Genomic DNA, 17,090 nt, shown 5'->3' on the forward strand with positions numbered 1-17,090 from the left:
AGGGCAAACAAAGTATGAATCAAAGTATGAGTCTCTGGGACTTGACCTGTAAAACGTTCAAACATTTATCCTCTGACAGACCTAGATCAGGGTCTGAACTTCATTCCAAGACCTTGAGAGCATTTTGTGATACTCCTTTTAACACAGTGATTTTTATAGTTTTGCTCTAATTTTGCCTGTGTTTTTGAATGTGTCCTCCCTTTTTGCTCAGCATGGTCTTGTCATTTCTTGCTCCTTGTTTTTTTCCATTGCCTTAAGAATGGTTTCCTAAAGGATGAAAAAGGAAAGGAAGAGGCCAAAGAGTGTGGGGGATTACTCCTGTCTCTGTATGGTTCTGGCTTACCTGATAAAACTTAATTCCTGCCTGGCCCTTTTGCACCATCACAATAAGGCCATGGGGGTTGTGTGGGGGATGTATAATGGTCTCAGGTCTCTCCAAAGCCCATTTTAACTGCGGGATAGAGCAGCCTCCACAGTGTAAGGTGAGGAAGAATCCACCTTTGAAGCTCCACTAGCCACAGAAGATAAACAGGCTCTGGGGGTGGAGATGAGGGTGGCGGAAGTACAGGACAAGTGATTGACTTCTTCCTCCAACAGTTTTTGGGTTTTTGCATATGGTTCTAGCAAAGGACATGTATCTCCAAATCAGAAGGCAAACAATTACATGTAAATTTCCTGTGTCAATAAAAATTCTACTCTAACTGGGAAATCTTGAATGATGGCATGGATTTGTGTGGAAAACAAGTACTTAAAGAATGGTTATTTTTTCAAAACCCCAGAATGATTTAATAACTTTCCTACCAAATCCATATAGTGTTTATCGCCTGCCCAAAGATACCTAATTTCCCTTCAGAAATTGTACAATATGTTCAGAAAAAATGGTTTGGTCATGCTGTTTCCACTCTGGCAAGATTTATTTTAGTTCTCAATTTTCCCCTCTGGCTTACATGCTTTCTCTCGGGTCTCTTCATCTGTCATGAATGAATCTTTTGTATAACTCTCCTGAGTACAACCCTTCATATACATATTCTCTGTCTCCCATAAACCAGAGCTTCTGGAGCTCTGCCCTTGCATTAGGAGCTTCAGCTTAGAGCTAGATTTGAAATGCCAAGTTTCTGGTGACGTTACAGATTGAGAGTTGGTGCCTAATGCTAGGTTAGTTGTATTTCTGGCAGGTCACTGGATGCTAACCACTAGATGCAGCCCATGGATTCCAGATTGACAAGGTCAATGTACTTTGAGTTGATCTCCAAAACAAAGAATATTCTATCTCTTAAAATTCCACTTAAGTATAAAGCAACTTAATCAGGCTAACTCTTCATGTGTGTGATTTTTTGGTTCATAATTTTTTTTATAATATTTGTTTGAGATATGAAGACAATTTCATATAGTGTCAGAAACTAACAGCAATTTTAAAGCAATGACTAGCTATTCCATCCAAGGAGAAAGTTAAGTGGCTTTTTGAAACATTACCTTTTTGCGATTGAAAACATGACTTGGAAATAAATCATATTTAATGTTTATTTACTCTAATTATAACATCAACGTTTTCAAAGTATGTAGCAGATACTGAGAAGTAAAAAGCCATATAATATATCACAATTTAGAGAATTCTTGTTAACATCATGTTATATTTGAAAATCAATGATTTATTAAATAAATTACATGCAAATCTGTTCTGAAGGTGAGTCAGGGTTAAGTGGTAAGTTTTATTATACATAGTTATGAAAAAGGGTTACATTCTACGACGTTTTTTAGCTTTAATTTTTTAACTTTAGATTTTTTTTTTCCTTTGGTTTGTTTTTAGTCCGGCTTTTTTGAAGTGAGAAAAGCAGGGTGGATCTGCACAAGTGTTTGGAAGAGTAGGGTATTATGAAACTTCTCCTCCCTGTCTCAGAGTTGCATTACGTTGTTAGCTTCAGTGCCTACTGACAAACAGTGAGAGATTTTGATGCATCTATACTGAAGAAAGGTAATGAGGTAGGATGCCAAATCATCATCTCTAATTACCTTTAGAACAAAAGAAAAAAATTGAGGTTCCTAAAATTTTACAGCATATTGCTTTAATTATATACACTCCCCTGGGTATGTTCTGAGTTGTTGTCTTTTTTTTTTTTTTCTGAATATGAAAGTAGTATATACTCTTTGTACAAATTTCAAACACCACGGAACTATAAAATGAAACAAACCATCAATAACTTTGGGGCATATTTTTTTCAAATTAAAAAAGAATTCTTAAAAAAAAGGAATTCTCTATTCAGTCAGTATTTAGTGTCCATTACTAGTTTTAATATGGTATTCCTATACAGCTAAATCAGTACATGGTTCTAATAAAGCCAAATGTCTTTGGTTTCTAATATACAATTCTTTTACTGTTCCTTGTTAACAGTCTATGAAGCTAGCCCAATTGAATAATCTCCTAATTAAGATAGTTAAGATATCGCAGAATGGTGTATTATGGCTAATTTAATGTTCTGGCTGAGCACTAACACATATTTTCCTAGGAGTTGCCATTTTTCAAAGTATTAGAAGAAAACATACCACATTAAAACACATTGAAAACAATTTAGAAAGCACTTGGAAATCTCTTTGTATTCAGAATCATCAGTGACTCCAAAATCTGATACACCGAAGATGTAGTAAGGGATAGGGTCTGAATCTAATTGAATTATGAAATACCCTCTAAGTTGCTTTTCTGGAATAAATTTTTCTCAATTTGTTTACTTATGCACATTTTACATTGGTGCCAATAATTTGTCTATGTCAAGTGCACCACCCACTGGATATTTCAGATGAACTAATGAGATATATATATATATATATATAAAGTGATGGGAATAAATGTAAATAGATCTCTTCACTCCTATGTGGCGGATGGTGTTTTCAAATGGCACATCTCCTATCACAAAAGCTCTTCTTACATGTGACTTTGGCACTCCTCTTTGGCTTTTGTGACTGTTTGGATCGAGAGAGTATGGGACACTACGTGACTTCCAAGGCTAGGTAATCAAAAGGAAAAGTACTTTCTACCCTGTTTTTCTGAAATACTTGCTCTGGAAGCCTTCAAGCTCCATGTAAGCAGCTTCACTGTCCTGAGGTGGCCATGCTGTTTGTGAGGAAACAAGCTCACAATGAGAGACCTCACACGGAGAGCCTGAGAATACATGAAAACGGAGGGAGGGCAGGAGAGAGTGAGAGAGGTGCCTCCACAGCCCCCAGCTGCTCCCAGCTATTCTTTAACTGCAACCACAGGAAAGATCCTGAGCCAGCACTAACCAGCTAAGGCCTTCTCAAATTCTGAACGCACAGAATCCATGAGAGATAACAGAATGGTTATTATCATTTTACGCTACTAAGTTTTGGAGTAACATGTTACATACCAATACCCTACTGGAATACCCTATAAGCTTTTCCAAGTTTTTAGTACTGTAATTTCTTTGCTTCTTGTAGAACCTGAACAGCTCTACCACTCCTCAGTCTAAGGAAGAGGTTTGGACTGGTACAGGTACGAGCGGCGATCGAGTGGTGAGCTTCACATGCAATATGTAGACAGTTAATCTAGACGGATAAATGATGTATTACGGAAGCTATACTGTGATGATATCTGGGAAAAACAAAACAAACTAAAAAAACTTCTGTGGATTCGGCTGTATTTTCAAGCACCTTCATCTCCAAATTTAAAAACATGAAATTTAAACAAAATAGGCAATTCCAAATAATATTTATTTAGTTATAAGAGTAAAAAATACACAGAAGAATCGAGTGCATTAGTTAATACTCCAGGATTAGTATTAACACTTGTCAAGTCTCAATTCTGCCAAAACATCTATTTGCTGAAATTTTAAGTAAAAATCATATTCCTGGGACACTTAATTTCTTCTAGAGATGGTGAATGGATAATATTTTCTTTTTAAAAGTTCAAGCTAAGTCCCACATCGGTCTCCCTGCTCCGCGGGAAGCCTGCTTCTCCCTCTCCCACTCCTCCTGTTTGTATTCCCTCTCTCGCTGTGTCTCTCTCTGTCAAATAAATTAATAAAATATTAAAAAAAAAAGTTCAAGCTAAGTATATAGTGTACCTGATTTCTTTATCTTGTTTGCTTTCATTTGAGAAATATTCATATAGTGTTACTGCTGGTGAGGATAAATCACCAGAAGACATAGAGGTGGTAAGTAATGTAACAAGAACACACAAGCTGCATGTGGAGAAGCTGGAATAGGAGCCTAGGAAGTCTGGCTCCAGAGTCTGTATGTCTATATTCCAAACTACTACTTTTTTTTTAGAGAAAGAGTGTGTGTGTGTGTGTGTGTGTGTGTATGTGTATGCGCGCGTGCATGCACACATCTGTGCACGCAAGCAGGGATGGGAGGGGCAGAGGGAGAGGGAGAGAGAATCTCAAGCAGGCTCCATCCCAGGACCCTGAGATTATGACCTGGGCCAAATCCAAGAGTCAAATGCTCAACCTACTGGATCACCCAGGCGCCCCAATTGATGGAATATTTCTGGAAATATCCCCACTGGGGACAAATCTGCTATGCACATGTAACTGAAGCCTTACTGATGTTATCTGTAGCTACACCTGAAGAAATACTTCTATCATTCAGAAATATTCCAAAGTACTTAAATAAAAAACATCCCAAGTATTATGAAAAAATATAGTTGAAAAAACATTATAAATATTTAAAACTAGTCTTCATGTTACTAATTGCTGAAGTGCACACTAATTCCTTTCACACTTCATGTTTTGCAATGATCAACTTCTTTACTTATGTATTAGCTGTTTCCCCTCATAAGTCCGTCTCTATATACCAGGGCCTAGCCTGAGGCTTAGCATATTAAGTGTTCAATAAACGTTTTGAGTAAATTAAGGGACAAATAACTATGTGAGGGAATATCACAAAAATGTGGATATGTATATTTGACCGTCTTCAATCACTTAAAACATTGATTTAAGAACCCAAATGCACTGGATTAGATTTGTGTGAACTTGACAGCCACTGGCCACACGTAGCTATTAAGCACGTGAAATGTGACTGGCACGAATGAGACCCTTAATTCAATGTTCATAAACATACCAATGTCTAACAGTTACACAAAAAGATGCTCTATATCATTAATCATTAGGGAAATGCAAATCAAAACCACAATGAGATATCACCTTATGCCCGTTAGAATGGCTATTACCAGAAAGACTAGAAATAACAATTGTTGGCAAGGATGTGGAGAAAAGGGAACCCTCATGCAGTGCTGGAGGGAATATAATCTGGTGCAGCTCTCATGGAAAACAGTATGGAGGTTCCTCAAAAAATTAAAAATAGAGCTACCTATGACCCAGCAATTCTACTTCTGGATATTTATTCAAAGAAAATGAAACACTAACTTGAAAAGATAGTGCATCCCTATGTTCATTGCAGCATTATTTACAATAACCAAGATATGGAAACAACCTGTCTCCACTGACGGATGAATGGAAAAAGAGAATGTGGTATTTGTGTATGTGCGTATGTATGTATATACATACACAATGAAATATTAATCAGCCATAAAAAAGAATAAAATCTTGCCATTTGTGACCACATGGATGGCCTTTGAGGGCATTATGGTAAGTGAAATAAGTCAGACAAAGAAAAACAAATACCATATGATCTCTCTTATATGTAGAATCTATAAATAAATAAATAAATAAACACATACATACATACATACATACATAAATACATAAATAAAACCGAGCTTATAGATATAGATTGGTGGTTGCCAGAGGTAGGGGAGTGTGTGTGTGCATGGGGGGAGGAATGGGTGAACTGTTTTTCTTTTTTTTTAGTTTAATAAATTGAATTTAAAAAAAAGAAATCACACCAACAAATGGGATAGTTGCTATACTAAAAAGTACTTGGAAGCAATGATACAGACTCATTCATGACAATGATGGGAATTGGTTTTTATCTAGATTAATTGGTAAAAAAACAGATTTAAGAAAGTAGTAAAATTTTAATTCAGTGAAATCAAATGACAAAAATCATTGAACTGGATCTTTATCATAATAGTTATACTTTTAGGTTTCAAAGAATATAATACATGTTATTCATGAATGGGTACTTTATTGACAGCAGATATAATTCTACAGGGTGCTAAAACACTACACAATCATACAATCCAAATGAATATTGATGAGAGAACAGCCTCAACCAAAATTATGTTATTCTATAGGAATACAGAAAACATGAATTTTTTAAAAAGTTTTATTTGTTTAAGTAATCTCTACACCCAACATGGGGCTTGAACTCAAGATCCTGAGATCGAGTCACATATTCCTCTGACCGAGCCAGTCAGGCGTCCTGAAAACATTAATTTTTCAAGAATGATTTGAAGACCAAGAGCTATTTGAAAGGCTGTTACACCAGCTATTGCAACAATGAAGTTTCCATCTCCGATTCTGATGACTTATTAGTTATTTCCAGATAAATCTTTTGCCAAAGAGAAAATTATCTGTTCCCTTTATGCAGAGAACTTAAAGGAGACAGTCAAATAAAAATTGTCCATGTGAAAGAAGTATGTGTATAAACAGATTATGAAATAAGTTAGAAAAGTTGCTTATGTAGAGTTTAGGAACATAAAAGTGTTGGGTTCTGCAGAAAAGACCAAAAAATATTAAATCATCACTGTCAGAGAGTCGATATGTTAGTGGTGGTAGCAGTGAGGTGACAAATAATAAGTGAATTGCATTTTATATTTAAATGTGAAAAGTTACATGGAGAAAAATTAAGTAAGTAAGAATGATAGAGGGTAAGGAAGGTTGGAGAAGGAGGGATAATAATTGCTATATTACGTGGGATGATTGGCGAAGGCCCAAACGACATTTAGGTAAAGACTTGAAGGGACTGAGGGAGCCATCAAGAGATCTGGGTGAAGAGTGTTCCAGTTAGAGGGAATAGCAAGAGCAAAGGCCCTGAGGCAGGAATATGCTTATCCTGTTTGGGGGGAGGGTCAGTGTCCATTGGAGCAGAGTAAGTGAGAAGGGGAAAGATAAAGGTAACAAAGCCATAGAGACAGGGGACTGGGGCAGATCATGGGGGGTCTTGTAGGTCATTTAATAACTTTGCTTCTATGCATGAGTGGGGTACCATGGGAAAATTTTGAGCAGAGCACTTAAGTTTAGAATTAGTTGTTTTTAAGTTTAGTAGAGAAAATCTGAACTATATTTTACTTTTGGAAATATTCCTGTGGTTTCTTTCTTAATGCATAGGTTGTATGAATGTCCTCTATGTAGTGAGATGAAAACAATTGTTATTTAAAACCAAATGTGATTGTAGTTGATTCTGCCTTCTAAAGCAAGTTATATAGTTCACATTTGGAACTAAATCTTTATATTGCACATCAATTTTCAGAGGGCTTATATAGAAGAGAATTCTACTCATGGAATACTGAATTGGAATTTGTCTGATATTTTATTCAGAAACATTTTATTTTAAAAACTGCCAGGAATGGGGCGCCTGGGTGGCTCAGTCGGTTAAGCGTCTGCCTTCGGCTCAGGTCATGATCTCAGGATCCTGGGATCGAGCCCCACATCGGGCTCCCTGCTCAGTGGGAAGCCTGCTTCTCCCTCTCCCACTCCCCCTGCTTGTGTTCCCTCTCTCGCTGTCTCTCTGTCAAATAAATAAATAAAATCTTAAAAAAAAAATTAAAAAAAATAAAAACTGCCAGGAAGGAGTGCCTGGATAGCTCAGTCGGTTAAGCGTCTGACTTCGGCTTGAGTCATGATCTTGAGGTCCTGGGACTCTGTGCCTGCCATGGAGTCTGCTTGTCCCTCTGTCCCTCCCCCAACTCGTGTTCCCTCTCTCTCTCAAAAGAAGTCTTAAAAAAAAAAACTGCAGGGAATTACTCTTTGATTCTTTGTATATTTAAGCCGTTAGCTGTTAAAGAGGCATTAATAGGATACCCTGGAAGCATTCGTTGTGTTATTTCTACGGTAAAATGCAATCTGATTTCTAAATCATTGGCTTGCTTATGAATTTTAGGAAGCACAATGTATTAACAATATGGGAAATTGTACAAACAGGTAGAAACAGGTAGATAGTAGTAATGACTGACCTTCAGTAAATAGTCTTAACGTATTTTTCAAATAGGAAAAAATAGATTTTGTTTGGTTTTAAATATAAAATGTATACTCAATTTAGTCATTGGAAGCTTCTAAGTATGTTTGCAACAATTTGGGTATTTATATCTACTATTTCAACTGTAAATTTTATAAAATCTAAGTGCAGAACAAGTATTTCTAATACAAAGCTGGTGTCCAAATTGGGATGTGCTATAAGTGTAAAACACTAGATTTCAAAGACAGTACAAAAAAAAGTAAAATGTCTCATTAATAATTTTTATATTGATAACATTGACATATTTTTGATATATTAGGTTAAATAAAATATATTATTAAAATATATTTCACCTGTTTTTACATTTTTAAAAGATTTTATTTATTTATTTGAGAGAGACAGCTTGAAAGAGAGAGCACGAGGACAGGGGTTGCAGAGGAAGAGGGAGAAGCAGACTCCCCACTGAGCAGGGAGCCTGACTCTGGGCTCAATCCCGGGACTCTGGAATCATGACCTGAGTTGAAGGCAGACACTTAACCAACTGAGCCACCCAGGCACCCCTCTTTTTCCTTTTTTAAAAAAAGACTTATTTATTTTAGGGGGGTAGGGACAGAAGGAGAGGGAGAGAGAGTCCCAAGCGGACTCCATACTGAGTACAGAGCCAGACTCGGGGCTTGATCCCAAGACCCTGAGATCATGACCTGAGCCGAAACCAAGAGTCGGGCGCTTAACTGACTGCACCATCCAGGTGCCTCTGTTTTTTTTCACTTTAAAAAAAATATGGCTCCCTGCAAAATTTTAAATTATATCTGTGGTTCACATCATGTTCCTGTTAGATAGCATTGCTCTATACTAGTGGTCCTCAAATGTGGTAACTTGACCATCAGCATCAGCATCACCTGGGAACTTGTTAGAAAAGCACATTATAGACCTCACCTCAGACTTACTGAATCAAAGATTCTGGGGGTGGGGCCCTGTTTTAACAAACCCTCCAACTGATTTTGATCTATGCAAAAGGTTGAGAACCATTATTTTAGGCCAGTGGTTCTCAACTTTGGCTATAAACTAGAATCATCTGGGGAGCTTAGGGCAAAAAGTCCTGGTGCGAAAGCTACAACCCAGACCAATCAAACCAACAACTCTTTGGCCCAGTCCAGAGTGTTCTCTGAAGCTCTCCAGGTGATTCTAAAATGGGATAAAGATTGAAAACCACTGGTCTGGCTCCATGATATTCGAATTGTGCTTTCTAGAGGGGATGCTGCTCACAGGCACCACTTCCTGCTTCTCATAAGGCGGTACCATCGATGTCTGTATGTCTTCCTGCCATGGAGATACTGGGCAGGGATGGGCAGGAGACTTTGTAGGTATCAGAAGTTCACATATCAAATCTATTTACCCACATGTTTCCATTATGACTGTTACATTAACTGTGAACCTGGCTCTGCTTTCTTGGTTTAACATTATTGGGCTTTCACCAGATTCAAAGGAGGGTGAACCTGGAATTAGCGGACAATGTAAAAACTTTGATAGAGCAGGAGTGAAGAATGGTATTCCTTTTACCATTATTATTTGGGGAGGATTTTCTCCAGGACAGAGCTTTATCTTTACATACTGCTCTTCCACACAGCAGAAGCTAGCGGGTATCACCGCATTCAGTGACTTCCCCTGTGGGATTTCATTCCATACAGGCCTAGCAAAGGCTAACTGAGATTTCTATCCTTAGTGCCATGGACTTTAGTGCCACACTTTAGTTTCCACAATGGTTGGTTCTCTCACTGTTAGAAGCTAAAACATTCAGTAAATCTAACCAATGTAACCTTAAAAACCTATGCACGGTTCACGTCACCAGGAAATGATGGGTATCAAGCAGTTCATTGATAAACTTTGTCAACCTTAAAAACAAAACAGCCAGTTATTTAACCACCAAAAAAAAAAAAAAGTATTTAGGAATCACAGAGGAATTGCAATTTGGCGCTGCAAATTATGGCAAACCATAGGCAAGTCCCAAAATGGAAGGAAAAAGAGTATCCTTGTATAGAGGAAAGAAGGAAGTTGGGAGCAATTGCTTTGAACAAAAGTTCATCAGAGAAGAGGGAGAGTTTGAGGTTGTAGGGCTTCTCATTGGCTAAGTTCATGTGGTTTCTCACTGGCTGGGTTGTTGCTGGGCAAGAAGAATCTTCCATCTTCCTGCCGAGGTATGCTAAGTAAGCTGCCAGGAGCACTATTGAGTGAAGTGAGAACTCTCCCTTCGTTGTCTCCAGACTCCATTTTCAACTCAGTTTCTTTATTGGTTTTCACAGCTCTAACTTTCAGATGATCGACCTCACTAATAGGTCTTGTGTAAAAGGTACACCTGCAACACTTTAGCAGAGTATAAACCTTTTCAGGTGCCCCACCTTGAAACTGCTAATGTTTGTAGTGTTAAAATGTTTTGTAAATACACACCAATGACATAGACTAAGTGTCTCCTCATGGGAAATATATCTTTTTGAGTTTCTATACAAGTACTGTATAACATGATCCAGAATATACTCGTATTAAAATAAGTGAGACAGCTGGTTTCCTTTTCAAATAGACTTCAGCAAAAGAAAATATTGCAACCAAATTATGTCATTGGAAAATTAATAACATACTTAATGGAAATTTGTTCAGGTATAAGTGAGCAGTTAAGATATAAATGATATATACATGCCGTGACTTAGTGTGTGGATTTATTCCAGAATTAGCCACCATGCAGTGTCTGTATATGCATACAAATATGTAATGATTGTAATACGTAGTAAGAATGAGGTGGGGTTACATTATCCCTAATGGGAATAACGCTTTTAACTGTTAAAGAGTAATATTGCTTTCCTCAGGAAAAAAAGAAAAACAAACATCTCTATAGAGCTCCAGACATTCTAGGGCTTTTGCACAAACTTTTGCTTGAAGAATAGAATAAGGGTACATCTTTTTAAAACATTCTAATGAAATGATTCATACACCCACTTCACCCATAATACTCAAAATACCAGTAACTTAGAGCTTGGTTCATCAGGGACTCCTTTGAGCCAGTTATAAAGCCTAGTGAAGGAAACCAGCATAGGTCACCCCAAAATAAATATTTTTGGGAAGAGGAATTGGGAAACAAATCTTACTGTTAGTTTCTTCCCATATATTTACCTTTCCAGTTTGCCAGCCTGGAAAGCCTAAAACTGCTTTCCTTTGTGCTGTCATTTCTCTACAAATGTATTGTTCTTTGCTGAAGATGTCACGTAGACCACAGTTTTAAGCTGCTGCTTTGAGTTACTTTGTTTTCTGTTTCTTGGGTATGGTGTGCCCTGCAAGCATTAATAAACTTCTTGTTAATGTCCTCTTGTTAAAGAGTGCCACCTGAAAACCTAAGATGGGTAGAGATGGAGTTTAGCCCCCTCGCCCCCACACACACACCAGCACTCATTCTAGTCGTATCCTCACTGCAGAATGCAGACAAAAAGTCAACTCTTTCCTTGGTTGGCAATTACCCTGGGGCTGGCCATCCCAAGGATGCAGCTGCCTACACTAAATTCTCCACTTTTTGGGTCAGCTCCCCTGGTGGACTTCCTCCTCTCTAATACACTGAACACTGGAATTCTCAAATTAAAACCCCAAGAGGTCAAAGGTCCTCCCTTCATGCAGAAACACATCAAGAACTAAGCATCTTGAGGTTTTCAACTTAAAAATCACTTATTTTACATAGCAGTAACATGCTTTCTGTATGAAGAAATAAGGATCATTTACCTAATATCATACAGCCACATCTTTCTATCAGATTATCTTTTTTCTCATGAAAGTAAAACATCTCCAATGCTCCATCTTGAAACTTAGTGTTTGTAGTGTTGAAATGTTTTGCAAATATACACCAATGATGTAGACTAATCCTTCCTTGTGGGAACTTTATGCTCTTTTAAGTTTACCATGAAAGTAAAACAATTGAAATGCTGTATGTGCTATATTCCCTGAATTTTTTGTACTTAATCTCAGTGAAATTAGATCAGAATACTACAATCCTATTTTAATGATTAGAATTCATTGTGCATCAAATTGGGCAAGAAAAACTTATTTTGACTGATAGTATTCTCACCTGTGTAACAGAAATTTACAGGTCCTAATCCTTTAGTTTGTGAATCCTACCCATTCTTAACATTACCAATTATGAGAAGAGTGACTGCACAACTGTAGTTTCGTAAAAGGAAAATTAAAACAAGTTTTTTTCTCTTTTCTGAAATTTTTGGGTTTGTTTTGTTTGTACATTAAAACCTAACCTTACAAACAAGTAAAAAGGACTGAGATTTGATGTTCTGGTTAGCATTTGCATGGAAAAAGAGCTTCTTCCCAGTTCTCTTAGAACTGCACATGAATATAAAAAGTGGATCCCCCAGTTAGGCCTCATACTGTTAGCATTCAAGATGACTGGACTTCCTTTCATAAATTCACATCTCCCCTATGTTTACTTCTCTTTACCTGCACTGCCAGGATCTTGTAATTCCTTTGTAGTTATGGTGTGGGGGAAGAGCCCACATATTTTTTGGTCTTCTCCCTATATTTATGTCAGTTTTCCGATCTGTACATCATACATCACAGAAACAGGAATAGACAGGTAACATAGCTAAACTTCTATACTAGGGGCATTATAATAAGGTTCTGGAGTACTGACATTTTTGTTTCTTCAGCATCCTATGTTTGCTTCCTAGGCCTGTAATTAAACTGTTTCTGTTTCTGATAAAGGACTCTAATTGTAACATGCCTCAGTTAACTCCCCGGAGTGAGTTTTGTAAAGCATACCTTCTCAGGTATCCCAGGTAGGGTTAACTATTCATGGATTGTAGCATTCATGGTGAAAGTGTTACTTAAATGCAAGGAATGGTTTTAAAGAACTCTGATGCCAATAAAATGTTCTCCCTTGAAACAAATGATTCTAAGGAATTCAAACAATAGGCCCAAGAAGCTTCTGGACATAAGTGTGGCCCAAAAATACAGTTTTAGCAATCTTTCTGATAAAGTTTCATAAAACATTAGATGTGTGTCTAGTTTATGGATATATAAAATGAACCCCTAATCAATCCCTAATACTATCTTTTGTACCACCATGAGGTAGAAATGAGCAGGGCAGAAACTAGTGATCCTACTTACCTGGAAAAGAAACTGGGGCACCGAAAGCTTTAGTGGTTTTTGCGTGTCACACACTCCTTTTGGCTTTGTTCTGCCTCCTCCTCCATTCCTTGAAACTTCAAGTATAAATATCAATAATAACAGAATTCCAGTGCTGGAAGATCATTTATTGACTCTCTCCTTTGACCAAAGAAGAAACTGAAGCCCTTTAAGTTTGAATTACCCATTAATATTCAAAGAGGTTCATCAACATCCTGGTTTCTGAACTCTCACCAAAATTGTACGCGAGATAAATGTGACTTCAGCGGGCCCTAACATATCTGCAGCGTAACACACCCTGACTTTTACTTTAATTAAATTAAAATAAAATTCCCACTGATTATCTGGAGACCCTCAGTGTTCTGGCCCCACTCTCTCCTTTCTCCCAGTTCTATTCTGGCCTCTGCTTTCTGGGTCAAGGTTGAGTCTGTCTGGCCCCTGGGCGTGGCCGGCCTCGGGACGGCGGATAGAGAGCTTCGAAGCCCGTAGTAGGAAGGGACAGAGAGATCTGAGCCTCAGTCAGTCGGGGTCTCCTGCAAACAGCCCCTGCGTCCACTTCGTGAGTGCTCCCATCAGCGGTCCCGCAGCCGCTGTTTCCGCCTGCACCTCTCCATTTCGCACCTTCCCAGCTTCGCAGGGGCTCCCGCTAAGGGCCCACCTCGGCCAGGGGCGACGGTACCCGCAAGGCCCCCGGGGCTGGCGGGGAAACCTGGCCTTGCTGGCCGCGTGGGTCTCGGGGGTAAGAGCATTCCCTGAACAACGGAGGCACGCCCCACGCAGGGACGGGCGAGGACAGTTGTGATCAGAAGCCCTGTGCATGGAAGGGAGCGACTCCCGCGGCCGCCTCCCCCACCCTCCCTCCCCGGGCTCCCGCGGCGCCGCCGGAGCCTCGCTCTTCCTCCTCCTCCTCACTCGCCGGCTCGGCTGATCTCCTGCCATGACTCAGCGATTCTAGCAGGCTGCCCGGCTGGGGACACCGGCTTCTCGCGGGCTCCTCCCGCCGCGTCCACCCCCTCTCGCCACCCACGCCCGCCCCCGACCGCCGGCTTTTTCCCAGCGCGGCCGCCGCCGCCGCCGCAGTCAGCGCGGGCGCCGCCACAGCATCCGCCGCCTGCCCCGCTCGGCGCACGCTCCCGCCCGACCCCGCAGCCCACCCGCGCACCGGCCATGGAGCCCGCAGCCCCCCCCCCGCCGCCACACCCACCAGCGGGGCTATGCCGTGACGCGGAACCCCCACCTCAACAAGGTGAGTCCGCCGGCCCACCTGGCGGCCCAGCGGCCGCTTTCGGTCCGACGCAGGCCCTCGGGAGGGTCCCGGACTCGGCCTCGCCCCTCTGCCGGCTCTCCCGGGACGCGCGGCCCTCGGTGCGAGCAGAATGGAGGGGCCGCCCAGTAGGCTCTGTGCCCCGGCAGTGTGTTGGGCGCTCGATGCTGGTCCACCTCGGCATCCCGTTTTGGGAAAGAAGGTGTAACTTGTTTACAGTACTTTTTGGCTTCTCAAGAGCCAAGCCAAAGAAAGTAGCATCAGGCTAAGTGCGTGAGTTGACTGTTTCTGTGAAGAGAGCAGGTAGGCTGCCATGCCAGCTCAGCTTTGTCTGTGCCACCCACTTTACTGGTTCCACTCAGTGTGGCAATTATTGGAGGCTGCTCTGGAGAGAAGTGGCCCTACTGGTCAATCCTGAGCAGGAAAGCCTCAGGTCACATTAACAAGCTCGAAGTCAAGGCCTCTTGGTTTCTGGAGCGACATGATTAAGAGGCTGGGAATGCCTGGTGGGTGACTTCTGCCTTGGACATTTTGTATGGCCTGGTACAAAATCCTTGTCCTAGACATGGGACTGTGGGTAAAGCCATTCCTATTTTTTGAATCTGGCCTTCTGGAAATTAAAACTTTTTTTTTTTAGGACCTCTTATTAAAACAAGAATTCAGTGTAGTTAGACAGCCTTTTTCAGATCCTGGTAACGTTTCATTTTTCTTCACTGTAAACACCTAATATTTCTCTCAAATGAAATATACCTAATTTATAATTTTGCTTATGTAGATACTAAGCAGTCACACTCTATAACCAGGTTTGTTTCTAGGTAGTTCTTTTTGTGTAACTGTGCTTTTGACCTATCCTTTAAGATATGGGAAATGCCATCAGTAAGCACAGAGATCTGTTTAGTCATTTTGGTCGTCTCTTTAGTAGATACTCTTCATTAGGAACTGGACCTCAGCTCTTACCTTCTGGTCATGTTGCTGGTGATTTGTTGATCATTATTAATGGCTTGAAGACTTGTGATTTCTTTAAGAAATTGTAGCTAGTGTGAGTTCTTTTTGATTTCGTGGTGACAGGTAACTTTTACAAATACATGGTTATGTAGTATTTGTGGTCATAAGACATTATGAAATTTTAAATAGTTCCTACTTAGTTTTTTTCAAAATGAATTTAATTGATAGTTTGATTTTTTCTTTTTATTATTCTGCAGGTTGGGGGCTATTTTCAGTAGAACAAAGGTAAAATCTGGTGTGACAGAACAATTTGTGACTTTCATGTGTATTCATGTGTATCTGCTTCCTGTAATTTATGACCAAATAATGGGTTGTCACTTAAGAAGGACTGCATGAGTGGTATAACCTGTTTGGATTTCCCAAAGTCATGGGCAAGTATGAGTGTTTCGAGTGCGTAGACGGAATAGGTAGTCACTGAGCAAGAGTCATTATGCCTTTACTGTATGTATCAAGAATACATGTTCTTAAAATCTTTTTTGGCTCCCGTGCACCAGTAAGGATTAACTCCTATTTAACAATAATATCACGGAGATCTTCCACCAAGTTGAAAGGTGCAGCATAATATGTTAAGAGCACATTTTTGAGTTTATAATTGAACTTTATTCTCTGCAGAGTCAAATTGGATTTGAAATCTAGTTCACCAGCTCCGGGGTGATTAATGGAATAAGCTTTACTTTTCTTATTCAGTTCTAAGATAATTGTGTGGTGCCTTATAGAAGTCACAGAATTACTTTACATGAACCTTTGAAACTATGGCTGTGGGACATTCTTGATCTGCCCTGCACTGAAGATCTCTTGGCTTTAAAGTTTTCTGATAACCCAGGAATTTTTATTGATTTTTATGATAGCTTTCGCTAGTAGATCACGCCCTCTAAAACCCCAGCCTGTCATCTGGCTACGTGAAGCCTTCTTCAGCCAAATTAACACAGACCTTCATCACCTCACCTTTTTGGTAACTGCAACAATTTTGCTGGTTTTATTTTCAGTATTATAGTCTGTCCTACATGTAGATAGGAGAAACTACCTTCATCAATTAGTGTTTTCTTCATGTTATTCTTCTGTCATCTAAATATTTATAATAGTTCTTATTATGCTGAATGTAAAATCAGTCTTGTCAGGTTTACTATCTTATCCAAATTGATCTCATTAGTCCCCCAATTTAGTCTTCCACTTGAAATATATTTGCAGAATCTCTTACTTAATGCTTTCCTTTTTGTCTGTGTGTAATTTCCTATAGTTAAAATGGCATTACTTGATTTAATAATGATCTCTCTAGGGAAGACTTTCCTAATTATTTCAGTCTTATTATTATTACTTGACACCTCTGTTTATATGTATTCAGTAGTATCATGTCATTTTGTATTTACTGCATTTTATTTTTTTCTTATTTTGATTGTTATAGGTCAGGAATCATACTTAGTACAGAATTTTGCTCATTGGGCTTTAAATAAATGTTTATTTAATGAATGAATGAACCATGTTTTTATTTCTTTTGTCTTTTAAACAGTACTCAGCTTTTAAAGCAAGAAGCGTTTAGAGTGGTAGATTGAACATTATTTTA

At 39.3% G+C, this 17,090-nt stretch overlaps 1 protein-coding gene across 1 annotated transcript in view; it reads left to right on the forward strand.

Annotated features, from left to right (window-relative positions):
- Window positions 1-419: 419 nt before the first annotated feature.
- The window catches only part of ME1 (malic enzyme 1), a 215,623-nt gene continuing 198,952 nt past the window's right edge, over window positions 420-17,090 (forward strand). The window contains exons 1-3 of the mRNA XM_021693605.2: window positions 420-482; window positions 3,451-3,525; window positions 14,318-14,506. Of these exons, the coding sequence (XP_021549280.2) occupies window positions 420-482; window positions 3,451-3,525; window positions 14,318-14,506 (327 nt within the window). The remainder of the gene's footprint in view (window positions 483-3,450; window positions 3,526-14,317; window positions 14,507-17,090) is intronic.

This window comes from Neomonachus schauinslandi, chromosome 8 (genome assembly GCF_002201575.2).
Source record: "Neomonachus schauinslandi chromosome 8, ASM220157v2, whole genome shotgun sequence".
Classification (NCBI taxonomy): Eukaryota; Metazoa; Chordata; class Mammalia; order Carnivora; family Phocidae; genus Neomonachus; species Neomonachus schauinslandi.